Below are 13,325 nucleotides of genomic sequence, written 5' to 3'. Positions count from 1 at the left end.
TTTTTCTGTTTTGTATAAATTACTTTGGCAAGGTAATTAGTTCTGAAATGTTTCCTCAAGAGAGAAACTCTGTAGAATCTTGAACCTCAAAGCAAGTATTTTTCTATTACAGAAAATCATTGAGATATTTGAGTTGCTGAACATGTCTCATTATTCTATCAAAACATGAGGTAGGGAAGCTGATCACATGGCCTGGATGCCATGGGCTTAAAAGCTCAACTATGGTTTTTCCATACCAGGCGTTCTTTGTAATCACTGCTTGCTGTAATAACTGGTCATGATCAAATTATGCCCTAGAAGGATCTTTTACTTGCTGTCATTTTTTCCACACTCAAGTGCTATGAGTAAGAAAAAAAACTATAACTATAAGCTCATATTCTAGTGGGGCAAAGCTGCTGTTTTCTTTTCCTAAGCGAGAAGCTAGTCCATCCCTCCAGGCTCCTGAATTAGCATCTCTTACTGCACATTCCTTAAATTGAAAATGGTATTTTTAACTTAGTCTAGGTAGACATTGTATTTGCAGAGACAAAAGTTTCCAAATATCAGAGCAAGAATAATGGTTTTTGGCCAATCATTTCCTTAAGCTATATTAATTTCCTGGAATAGAAAGGAAAAAAAGCAGGTAGGAGAACAAAAAGACAGAAATCACTTATCCCCAAAGAAATACCCTGGACTGTTAGCTCAAGGAAATTCAACCCCAAATTATGGGAATTTCATCATTATTCATTTTAAAGCCAAAGCTTGTAGTTCAAGTTGAAAAGATAGAGTTAGACAAGGGTGTGTACACATGCTGTGATTTTTGACCTAGGTAAGGAGCTAATGCTACCTACTTTCTTTTGACACATATTGTTTTATACTGAACAAGTAAGAAGGTAATCAAATAATTTAAATCATAGATTTTAAGCCTTGGGAACGCCTCAAAATTTCTGCCAGCTGCTAACATAGAAAGAGCTCTCACCAATTCAGTAACTGAACAGATGATGCAATTAGATGAAAACTATTAAGCTCCTCATTCTTTCCTTTTCCATTCTTGTTTCTGATTATTCTTTGAGCTATGAGTGAATGTGCTATGATTGAATTTTCAGTTCATTCCATTCCATTTCTCAAATATTTCCTGAGCAGCAAATTCAAAACACTATACTAGACAGTAAATCAAAAAAATATGATATAAAAATAATTCCTTCCCTATTGCTTGTTTGCAATGGCAGAAGATGATACTGCTACTATGTACACCAATAGTTCCCAATCTAAATCCATCTTGATCCTACTACGCCCGCCTCCTGCCCAATTTTTTCTTTCCCTATTTTGTCACGCCAGGCTCAGGAAAGGAATCTTAGGTCAAGCCAATTCCAGTGATTTCTTTCTGCTTGCCAGTATTGATTTGGGCACTGGCAGGAAGGGAGGGAACTCTACTGGGAGGCAGCAGTGAAAATCCTCTATTACTAAAAAGATACTTGCTAAAGAGTCACTGCCCTTCTTTGCCTCTTAATGCTGCCACAGGGACAGCGATTCCAGAGGCTGCTGGAGCCATTTGATGACAATGAAGGAAGCCAACGAAAGAACAAAGTGGCTCACTGATGATGGCAGAGAAGAAAGATGGAAGGCCACTGAATTAATGAGTTCTGGATGAGTCCAGCAACGGGCTCCCTGTAAGATAATATAATCAATTTCTTTATTATTTAAGTCACTTTTGGTTTCCATAATTTGCAGCCAAAACATCTTAACAGTAGGTAATCCAAAACTCTGTTGTGGGATGTGGTTTTTCTGCTCATATTTGCACCAGCCTTATCATATAATGCCAGGTATCCCTAAGAAAGACATCCCTGGGAGTTTTGAATTTGTGTGTGTTGGGTGGGTTCTAAAATAAGGAGGGTGAGAGGAGAGGGATCAGATTCCAAAGAACTGTAAATCTGCAAATAAGTCCTTAAAGACAAATATTGCTAAATTCTCAGTTGTCAAAAGAGAAAGTGATAATAAAGCTAATAATCACCCCATACTGGAGATTGACTTATTATTGAAGTCACCCATTTAATGTATATCTTACATTCCTATAAGCTGTATGGTAGCACCAGTTGTTTAAGCAACTCATAAAAAATATTAACTTTTCCTACTTGTTTAGTGTCACCAAGGGACTTAATTATCCACTTCGAAAATTTATTTGGTCAGATATAAATGAGCACTAAAACATCGGAGAGTTATGAAGTCTAATCATTAAAAAACACCCAATTATTGCAAAATAAAATTAAGATAGGAAAGAAATTGAAATTACTAGAATGGTATAGTTGATCAATTATGCAAATAATAACTACAAATTACTATATCAAATTAATAGTAATCTTTTAAATCAGAGGTCAGCAAGCTTTTTCTATAAAGGTCCAGAAAGTAAATATTTTCGGCTCTGTGGGTGATATGGTCTGTGTCAAAACTACTCCACTCAGCTGTTGTAGCAAGAAGATGACACAGAAACAAATGAGAAATGGGTGTGGCTGTGTTTTAATAAAACTTTATTTACAAAAACAGGCAGTGGGTTGGATTTGGCTTTTGGGCTGTAGTTTGCCCACTTCTATCTTAAGCAAAGACCCCCTTAAACTACTTTTCCAGAGCTTCTTCATTTGTAAAAATTTTTAAACACCCACAAATTGAATTTTTCATAATTTTTAGGGCTCATTTTTGAATTATCTAAAAAGCCTGATTTAAAAAAACACACACAAAACCACTTGGTATTTAATTTCAATTAATACTTATTTGCCTTTGTTTCACCCATGGGAAAACAGAGCAAAAAGCAAAAATGAAAGCCCCTGTTCATATTTCATATTTCAAGGATGGAACATTCTTTGTAATTATCAAGTTTACTTTTGGGCCATAATCCCAACAGAGAGAATGGTGTAGTGTTGGAATTCCTGAAAGGTGCCAGAATATTTCAGAAACTGCAGTGACAAAAGTTTTGTTCAAGATGCCAGAGCTTTGTGCAACACTAGTTGCTGCTCCAATGCAGATGTATAAATATGCGTAAATGTGACCAGTAGAGACAAGACCTTTGCTAGGAAACTATATGTCTGAGAACATGTAAGGAGCTATTTGTGAATACAGAGGCACGAAGCACATGGCTTGAAGAACCACATCCTACCATACTGGCCTCCTGCTTGGCACCAGAACAGAATCACACAGCAGCACACTCTTGAGAACTTGAAATGGTGAAAGCCCTGGGGTACAGAGGAGAGCATCCAAGGAGAAAATTACAAAAGGACCTGTAGGGAAACCTCTCTGTTGTTCCTGGCTTTTACTGGAATAAGTAGATGAGGCAGTTTCCTCTATCTATAAGGTAACCAAAAGTAACTTAGATAGATGAAATCCGCAGCTCTTTTAATATAACTAATGTATTTGTGTTTTCTCTATTGACCGACTGGAACTCCTTGAGAGTGAGGACTACTTTTGACATGACACTGAAGCCTCCATTAGAGGCTTCTACTACTCTAGAACCTAAAGCCCTACATATGTCCCTCCTCTGGGCTGCACACCCAACTTGGTAATAGGAGAGACAGCAGTGAAGCAGCGCAGGAAGCCCCTTGGGTAGCATTTTACAGTTGGTCTTTAGATAGAGAAGGCACAAGATGCTTAGGCAGAGGGTCAGGCCTAGGTTCATTCCTGTAGCTCTAGAAAAACAATGCCCCATCCACCTCACCAAGGCCCTACGAGCCACAGCAAACATCAACTGAACATTTTCCATACTGGCATTTCCCCCCCTTTTCTTCTTGATTGCCTCTTCTCCATCCCATCCGCCTTCCAAGACTGTTAGTCAAACTGTGGGTCATTGAAGTGTATTTTGGAAAATGATACAGAATCAAATAGAAGATGGTAGGAGACAAATTACAGAAAATATCAAAGTGCATCTCTGATAAAGATAAGCACCATTTAGTTCATGTATTTCCTGGGCTGAGATGTAAAATGTATTTCTTACTGCAGATTGCGGACAAAGAGTTTGAACCCTACAGCCTTAAGATAAATAAATCTGTGATGCATTCTCAGAGCAAGCCTCAAACAAAATGGATTTCTTCTTTTACATGGAATCCTACTGTAAGTGGCCTTGACAGTGACATCTGTAGACAACAGAGGGCCTCGAGAGTTTTTAGTTTCTTGGCATTTTTCCAGCAAAGGAGCAGATTGTGTGGTTAAAGATTACTCTGCTGGTTTTGGGTGTGGGGCACAGAGTGAGGGCGAACCCGTGAATTGAGCAAAGCAGGTGAAGGTCTATGGCTACAGTTAAGGTGGGACATAACGATGAAGTGTCTAGCTTTGAGAGAAGATATGAGACAAAGTGATATGGTGCTGGTACTGGTGATAATATTAGTGATAATGGTGATGTATAACTTTTATCGAGAGTATATAAGATGTAGGGAGGTGTTTTAAGCTCATCATGGTTATTGGCTTATTTAAGCCTCACATCAACCCTATGAGACCATCGATCAAAGTTGGAAACTGGGCATGGGGTAAAGCACCAGGGAAGCACTGAGGTTATTTCAAAATCATTACAGGGGGTATTGGGGAAAATGACTGAAAGGTGATTGATGATCTTTAGAGAGACAGGGAAGAGTGATGGCAGAAACATGGTTTTGAAGGAGAATATGCATGCATGCATGCATGCACGCATTCATTCACTTTCTCAGTGATTTGCTGAAGGTCAGTGGCTTACTGGGCAGTTTACCTGGTGTTCCAGATTCAAAGACAAATAAGATACAGCCTTACCCCATGGGAAATCACAATCCTCTTGGAAGATCACAGGAAGGTAATTGTGGACGCATAGAAGATACAACTAGCTCTGCAGGTCAAACAATATTTGTTGAGGGCCTCTAAGCCCAGTGGTCTAACATTTTTTGATCACCCTATTTGGTGGTGTTTGATTCCTACCAGCATTTTAACTACAGTGGAGTTGTGGATTTTAACCTAGGTTTTAACTTCATTTTTATTTATACATAAAAGCTTTAGCAAACAGTTGTAGCACATCACCTCTTCAACTGAACAGTCCCAGCAAGAATAATGTAGAAATAAGATAGTTCTATTTTCTCTCTAGGGTTGCTACACAAACACCCAAACTCAATTTCCTTGCCTACCAGGTTGCCCTTATTTTTAAAATCAACATTTAAATCACAAACCAAAGACAGCTGCAGTGTTAGCCTACCAAGAATATCATTTTCTTGATTTCACTGAGTTGTTTACTTGGGTTTTACATTGCCTAAGGGACAATGGTGAGGGACCACTTTATAAGGAAGCCATATAATTGAGCAATTTTGAGGCGTCAGGGCACTCTTTTATTAGAATATTGTCCACATTTTCTTAAACCGTCAGCTATTCCTCATTCCATGATACTGTTTTCAAAATACATAAACAAAACCTTTCTCAATTGTAATATCAGAAATTAACTGAAGCGAGAGAGAAAAAAGAGCACTAAAAAACATGAGTATGCATTTCCCTCCTATGGAACCACTGGGCTTTAAATACTTAGTTTACCATATGGTGATATTAAGCCACATTGCCTACCCTAACCTGCTTTACTGATGTAGGAGAAATTAGTCACTTTCTTTCATTTTACTTTAGACCAGAGGTCAGCAAATTTTTCCTGTAAAGGGTCAGATAATAAACATTTGGGACTCTGTGAGAAATGGGCTGTCACAACTCCTAGATTCTGCCATTGTCACATGAAAGCAACCATAGACAATATGTAAATGAATGAGCATGGCTGTATTTCAATAAGACTTTATTTACAAAAACAGATGGTGAGCTGGGTTTGGCCAGCAGGCCAGTTTGTTAACCCCTGCCTTAGACCATTTGTATTAAAATGCTATCAAAATGATACTTATTGAGCCTAACATACTACCTGATACATAAATAGTACTGTGTTCATGTGTTCATTTTTTTAAAACTATATCTCTATTGATTTCGGAGAGAGGGAGGGAGAGGGAGAGAGAGAAACATCAATGATGAGAGTCACTGACCGGCTGCCTCCTGCACGGCCCCTGCTGGGGATCGAGCCCGCACCCCGGGCCTGTGCCCTGACGGGGAACCGAACCGCAGTCTTCTGGATCCTAGGTCAATGCTCAACCGCTGAGCCATGCCCGGCCGGGCTGTTCATATGTTTTGATTAAATGAAAAGGTCCTATAGGACATTAGGTGGTGCTTAATTTCTTGACCATGCTCTCTACATGTTTCTTGGTTCCACTGCTCAGAATCAGGCAATTTACAGACTAGAAAGTCTGGTCCAAGCGCCTACGCCAAGAGCAGCCTTTGCCCAGGCAGAAGCACTGCATGGCTGCCTCTGGGGGGCCATCTCAGACTCACAGGGAACTCTATTGATGGATATGATCCTTCCCACCAAAACGCCTCCTGATTTCTACCACTAAAAATTTATCTCAATTCTCTGTAGCATCTTCAAAAGTCCCTTTTCAAAATATCTTAAGTTGAGCAGGGATAACAGTTCAACCTCATCCGTCATCTTATAAGATTTATAGAAATGTTGTTAGTTTTCAGTTTGTGTGTCTCCTGGCTGAATGTATACAAAGAGGCAGGAGCCACAGGATGTGAGAAGCCTAGGTTGCTGAGTAAGTGCATGGGGCAGAGTCTACTTTCGTGAACCCCATGGCTAACCTGTTCTGGATGGAGCCTGTGTAAGACAAATGTTTATAATGTTAAGGCACAAAGCGGCTAGTCTACCCCAACTAATACGAATATGTATCTGTGAGATACATTCTTAGTAGCAGAATTATTGGGCCATTTAAAAATGATAAGTTGCTGCCACAATTAGACTGCCACCAACAGTATATGCGTGTCTGTTATCCTATAAAGTATTTATCCAACTTTTGAAGCCATCCTAATATAAAAGAAAAAATTTCCCTTGTTGTTTAGCTTGCATTTCTTTAATGAATATGAGGATGTGCATCTTTTTAAATATTCATAAATCATTTTTATATCTTTTCCTGTGAGCTACCTGTAATTTGTTTATATTTTAATTATTTTTCTCATATTAATTTGTAACAAAGCTTTCTATAGTAGAGAAGTTAGCCTTTAGTTTGTCACATGTGCTGTAAATTTCTATTTATTGATTTATTTGTTGGCAACACAAATGATTCTTTTTTTAAAAATGTAGCTAAATGTATCATTCTCTTTATGTTTTCTGGATAGTGACTTTCCGAATGTAAAAATATTTAAATATCCAGCTGTGTTTGTTTTGGTGCATTTATAGTTTTATTTTTTTAACCTTCAAATCTTTCTTCCATATCAATTTATTTAGATGTACAGAGTAAGGTCAGAATCCAGCTTTTTCTCCTCACTTTGTTGTCTCATTGTTGCAAAAACAATAATAATCCATCATTTTCCCCCTGACAAGAAAGGTAATATTTATTATGTCCTAGTTCTCATATTCATTTTAGTTCATTTCTAAACTCTGTTGTCTCCAATTGATCTGCCTCTTATAAAGCAGTACAATACTTTTTTTAAATAAAATATGTCTTTATTGATTCCAGAGAGAGGAAGGGAGAGGGAGAGAGAGAGATAGAAACATCAACGCTGAGAGTCACTGATCGGCTGCCTCCTGCACCCCCCGACTGGGGATCGAGCCCGCAACCCGGGCCTGTGCCCTGACCGGGAATCGAACCCCAGTCGCCTGGATCCTAGGCTGATGCGCAATCGCTGAGCCACGCCAGGCCGGGCTACCATACTCTTTTAATTGCTTTAGTTTTATGACATTTTAATAGATGAGTAGAGATCATTTTCATTCGATCTTTTTCATATTTTTCACTTCCTACTCTCACATAATTATTTGCCCAGATGATGTTTAGATCAAGTTAGTGATATTACAAATACAAATTCTGTTGGTATGTGTTTTGGAATCAATTCAGTTTACAGATTATTAATGACCTAATTGACATATTTATTTTATAGATTCTTTTTATTCAAGAACAATATAAGTCTTTTACATTTATTCCTAACTTCTGTTCTTTATCCAGCTTAGATTCCATGGTCTGGGATTACAATCATTCACTTGCACATTGTATTAGTTTCCTATCACTGCTGTAACAAATGACCACAAATTTAGTGGCATAAACAACTCAAATTTATTATCTGACATTTATGGATGGCAGAAGTTTGAAATGGGTCTCACTGGGCTAAAATAAGGTGTGATTAGGGTTGCAGTCCTTTCTAGAAGCTCTAGGGAGAATCGGTTCCCTTCCCTTTTCCAGCTTCTAGAGGCTACTTTCATTTTTTGTCTTGTGGCCAATTTCTCCATCTTCAAAGCTAGTAACATTGGATTGAGTCACATCTCTCTCTGACTATAGCTTGGAAAGTTTCTCTTCTTCTTTTTTTTTAAAAAATATATCTTTATTGATTTCAGAGAGAGGAAGGGAGGGAGAGAGAGAGAGAAACATCAGTGATGAGAGAGTCGTTGATCAGCCGCCTCCCGCATGCCCCTCACTGGGGATGGAGCCCCCAACCCGGGCATGTGCCCTGACCAGGAATTGAACCCTAATCTCCTGGATCCTAGGTCGATGCTCCACCGCTGAGCCACACCCACTGGACAAGTTTCTCTTCTTTTTAAGTACCCATGTGATTAGTTTGGACCCTCCCAGATAATCCAGGATAGTCTTACTATCTCAGGGACTTTAACTGGTCATATCTGCAAAGTTCCTTCTGTCATGTGAGGTAACATTCACAGGTTTCAGGGACAAGGACATGGCCATCTTTGGGGGGACATTATTCTGCCTACAACAGATAAATGCTCCACTGCCATGTCCCTCTCTACTATCATTGAACTCAACTGGAAAATCCTAACTCTAATGAGAGGAAATTTGGATTAAACAGGTCTGGGGAATTTAAAGTGCTAAGTGGTGTATTTTGCTTTAGCAGTGTTTAGCTGCCAGGATGTTTATTTTGCAATTTAAATTCCCAGACACTAACCTCGAATGGACCTTTTGGATGGCCCTGCAACCCTGCAACACTGCTGGTCCATCAGATCCTCTCTCTTCCACTCCTCTCCTCTTTCCTCACACCTCCAGGATCTCCTGTCCATCCTTGCTCCTAGCATATGAAATTGCTTCTTATTTCGGCGAGAGTGGAGAGGCAATCTGGAGTGAAATTATACATGCTTTCCCATCATCTTCTAATGTACTTGCATCTGTATCCATATAACCAGTGTGAGCCAATTACTATAGCTCAAGAGGAAGTCAAAGTCTCTACTTGTGCTCTGGATCCCATCCCTTCTGCCCATGCTAGGAAATCACCCCAGTAATTTTCCAACCCCCTAACCTCCTATTCTCTCCTCTCTATGGTGAATCCCAGCAGCTGGCTATATGTTATGTTATCATTCATCAGAGCCCTGGAAGCACCAGTCTCACCAAGGGAGAGGGTTCTCCAAACAGGTACCCCAAAATAAATCCCTATAATCATCCTAAGGTGACAAAGTGCTGAAATGTCAACTTAAGGATGTTTCCATGTTCATTCATTGTCTCATTAGACTTAGTATCATTTCTTTAGGTTCTAGGCCCACTGTATTTATTTTCCTGAGTAAATAATTCACATAGTGAATTTGACCCTACTTAGAACCTCCACTTAGGGGTTTGCATGGAACCAAGTGGCCACCCTCAGACCAAAGCTGCCATCATAGCACTCAGCACTGGCCATGCATTTGAAGTATTTTGGTAAATATTTAATGTCTATAATCATCTGTGCAAAACAATAGTTTCAGTACTCTTGGGTGAAGCCTGTTCGCTTCCATCCTGCCTCACAATGCCTTTTCTCCTCCATAAGTAAAAATCTGTTTATAAAACACTAGTTCCCATTTTGATAGAAAATATCAAAATAACTCCTGTAGCAAGAACATCTTTGAATACCTTGATAGAGTGAATCTTTTCCTGAATGTGAAGTACATAGTCTCAGAAATAAGCAATGCAGACGGAACTTCCAGGAGACAAGTTTTATAAAACTGTCTGTTTGGTAAAGGTTACTTATTTAGTGGACTCCTTAAAAGCAGGGACAAAAAGAAACACCAAATTAACTGGGTTTAAAAACAAAGCTACAAATAATATTTGTTCCCTGATATCTTATCTGATGTGCATCCAGTGTAGGTTTCACATAATTTTTTAGACTCTACAAATTGGGTTTGCCAGCAACATTTTCTCTTTTTAGAAACTGAAAGAATATCTGTGCTTGTGAAAGGGAGCTAGGACCCTGAGGCCCGACCTGGGCCCCCTTGCGAGTCAATGGGGAGGGGAAGGCAGCCTCATTTCCACCCTGCAACCAAACCAAGACCAGGCGAGGCAGCAACTGCCCTGACAGTGATTAGCACTCACTTCCCCAGCTGCCAAGGTGGTTTTCTTTGTAACCGAGCCAAGGGTTTCTCCGTATTAGGCCATGGAAAGATAGAACAGGGGCAGGGAGTCCTCATGGAAGGAGCTGGCTGCGGTCGCGGCGGGAAGCGCCTGCTGAGGAAGCCAAGGGCCGGGCGGAGGCGGTGAGATGTGCCTGCCCTGGGCCCTGCCCTCAGCTGCTGCTCCCTTCTCCTGAGCTCTCAGACCTCCAGCAGAGTCCCAGACTCCAGCTTAAAGAATAAAAGTGGCCCTAAGTGTCACCATCCAATGAAAACTGTGTGGTCAGCGTTTCTGTGCCACTCTTTCTAGTCAACGACACAGCTTTTTACTGCAGAGGCGAACCGACCACGCTCACACTTGGGGAGGGTAAGGGGCCAACCCTCAAATCCTGGTCTCATACACCTAAGCCAATGTCCTTTTCATGAGCCACAGATGAGCCAGGAAGACCACACTGCCGGCACGCTTGGTGACAGGCTGTCAGTATGTCCGCGGGTAAAGCAAGGGTGCTCAGCCACTGCACTGGGCACTGGGGCCTGACAGTGCTTGTTGTAGGGGACTGTCCTGTGCACTGTAGGATGCTTAGCGGCATCCTGGCTTCTACCCAGTAGATGTCCGCTGCATCCTTCCCAGGCTGGACAACTAAAAGCGTTGCCAGAAACTGCCAGATTTCACATAGAGATGGAGGGCACAACCGTCCCTGGTTGAAAACCACCTATCTGTGTGTGTGTGTGTGTGTGTGTGTGTGTGTGTGTGAGAGAGAGAGAGAGAGAGAGAGAGAGAGAGAGAGATGGATTACTTTTTAAATATTCATGATACATCCCCTCAAAGCAAACGGTAGAAGTTCTACAGACACTGAGATCCTCTAAAGCAATCTTCCAGCTTTTAGACGCTTGTCATCCTTCCTGCCTCCCTTCACATTTCAGGCGCACCAGCCAGCGTCGCTTGTTATGGTGGGTTTACTTCACTTGGATACCACCATAGCTTTTCATTCAGCTCAGGTGACCCTTCTGCTACACTAACAGAAATTGTAAAGCACCCTTACAGAAGATAGTAGACATTCACAAACAGACTTTTACAGGTTAGAGAACTTCAAACGCATGCTTTTCTTCTTTACCAGAGTCAAGATCTGTGTTTGTAAAAACACCAGACAACCAGGCCTGACCTGGCCCCAGTGTCGTGGTGTTGGACCCCGACAGACACGTCAGGCGAAGGACTAGATGATAATGAATTAACACTGGGATAGTCCCTGATTCAGGGGTCGCATGAGGCCCAAGGACAAGTTTAATAGATTGTTACAACATTCTTTTCAAGTGGTTATTTTGAAATCATGTTGAGACAGACAGGGTTTTTCTTCTAACCCTGTAAGTTGACCTTTCTGGAACCTCTAATTGGTTGTTCCGATACCGTGTAGGCAGCTTTCCTTTCTAATGCCCCACGTTGACCTTCCCTCTAAGTCAGCATATTAGTTGACATGTAAATTGCCTCTCTTGAACATGTCTTTTAAAATGGGCACTAATGCCAGTCAAGGATTGAGAAGTTGTAGTTTCCTTCCTGTGTAACGGCAGGTGTGAGAGGCCTTTGCGCCTCAGGGCTCTGGCCAAGCAGATGTCTGGCTTGCAGAGATCCCTGATGGAGTAACGGACAGGGCCTTACCTTTGGGAATGGTGATCTGACAGCTCAGGTCACAGTCCTGCTGCAACTGATAAAAAGCCACTTCCTGCAGCCGGGCTCGCTCCAGCTCTGAGAGACTCTGGATGGGAACCGACCTCAGCCGCACGCTGCGGCCCGACATGCTGTTCCAGGTGAAATCGCCCTGCAGGCCCAGGGAAAAACAGCAAGGGTTACACAGTCCATCTGCATCTCACAAATCTCAGCTGCTCTCTTCGTAATAAAGTCGAGCAACTTTCACCCTTTTGTTCCAAAATTGGCTCTCAGTCCCTAAAATCAAGTCTATGCTTAGTTAACCATGGATTTTCTCAGTCAGTTGCAAACATCAAAATCCCAAGCACCTGCTGGGTCACCTGGTTCCATATAATGATGCATACAAAGGCCAAAGAAAACTATGTGGAAAGATGTTTCAAGGGTAATATTTCCTCTCTTTTATGGGAACACATGGAAACTCTCTGGTTTTCTATCTCAGTAACAGGAAACCTGATGGTAATTGCCATCATGTGCACTAAAATATAGGAGAGCGAATGTGTACTGATAACCTACTATGCACCTGTGACTGTGCCAAGGGATTTTTAGTTATTCCCTCCAACAACTTTATGAAGTGGGTACTGCTTTTGACCATAATATAATATTTAATAATATAATAGCATTAAATAATAATATCTGGTATATTTATAATATATTATATATACTTATGGTACATTATAATAAATACAGATGTTCCTCAACTTACAATGGGGTTACATCCCAATAAACCCATTGTAAATTGAAAATGTCTTAAGCTAAAGATACATTTAATACACCTAACCCACTGAACATCATAGCTTTGCCTAGCCCACCTTAAACATACTCAGAATGCAATGTCCATAAAATGCTGGCAACACAGTACACTGTAGGGTTTTGGTTGTTTACCCTCCTGACTGTGTGGCTGATTGGGAGCTGTGGCTGCCAGTGCACAGCATCACAAAAGAGTATTGTACTGCATACCACTAGCCCAGGAAAAGATCAAAATTCAAAATTTGAAGTATGGTTTCTATTTAACAGCATCATAAAGTCGAAAAATCTTAAGTTGAACCATTGTTAAGTCAGGCACTGTTTATACTTATGTTACATTATATTAATATTATAGAAATATATAGTATATATAAATATTATAATATATAATATAATATAATATAATATAATATAATATAATATAATATAATTAATGTAATATAGATGAAATTGAGGCTTGGGGATATTAAATAATTTCCTCCAAATCATAAAACTTAACAAGGTTTGGAACCAGCCAGGACTCAA

General features: G+C 40.4%; 1 protein-coding gene across 1 annotated transcript in view; it reads right to left on the bottom strand.

The window, feature by feature from the left end:
• Positions 1-13,325, bottom strand: part of ARHGAP6 (Rho GTPase activating protein 6) — a 234,975-nt gene that overhangs the window by 66,756 nt on the left and 154,894 nt on the right. The window contains exon 2 of the mRNA XM_081124879.1: positions 12,009-12,168. Within this exon, the coding sequence (XP_080981005.1) occupies positions 12,009-12,168 (160 nt within the window). The remainder of the gene's footprint in view (positions 1-12,008; positions 12,169-13,325) is intronic.

Source organism: Miniopterus schreibersii (genome assembly GCF_964146895.1).
Source record: "Miniopterus schreibersii genome assembly, chromosome: X".
NCBI classification, from domain to species: Eukaryota; Metazoa; Chordata; class Mammalia; order Chiroptera; family Miniopteridae; genus Miniopterus; species Miniopterus schreibersii.
Note: the sequence above shows the minus strand (reverse complement) of the source record. Positions and strands in the feature narration are given on the sequence as shown.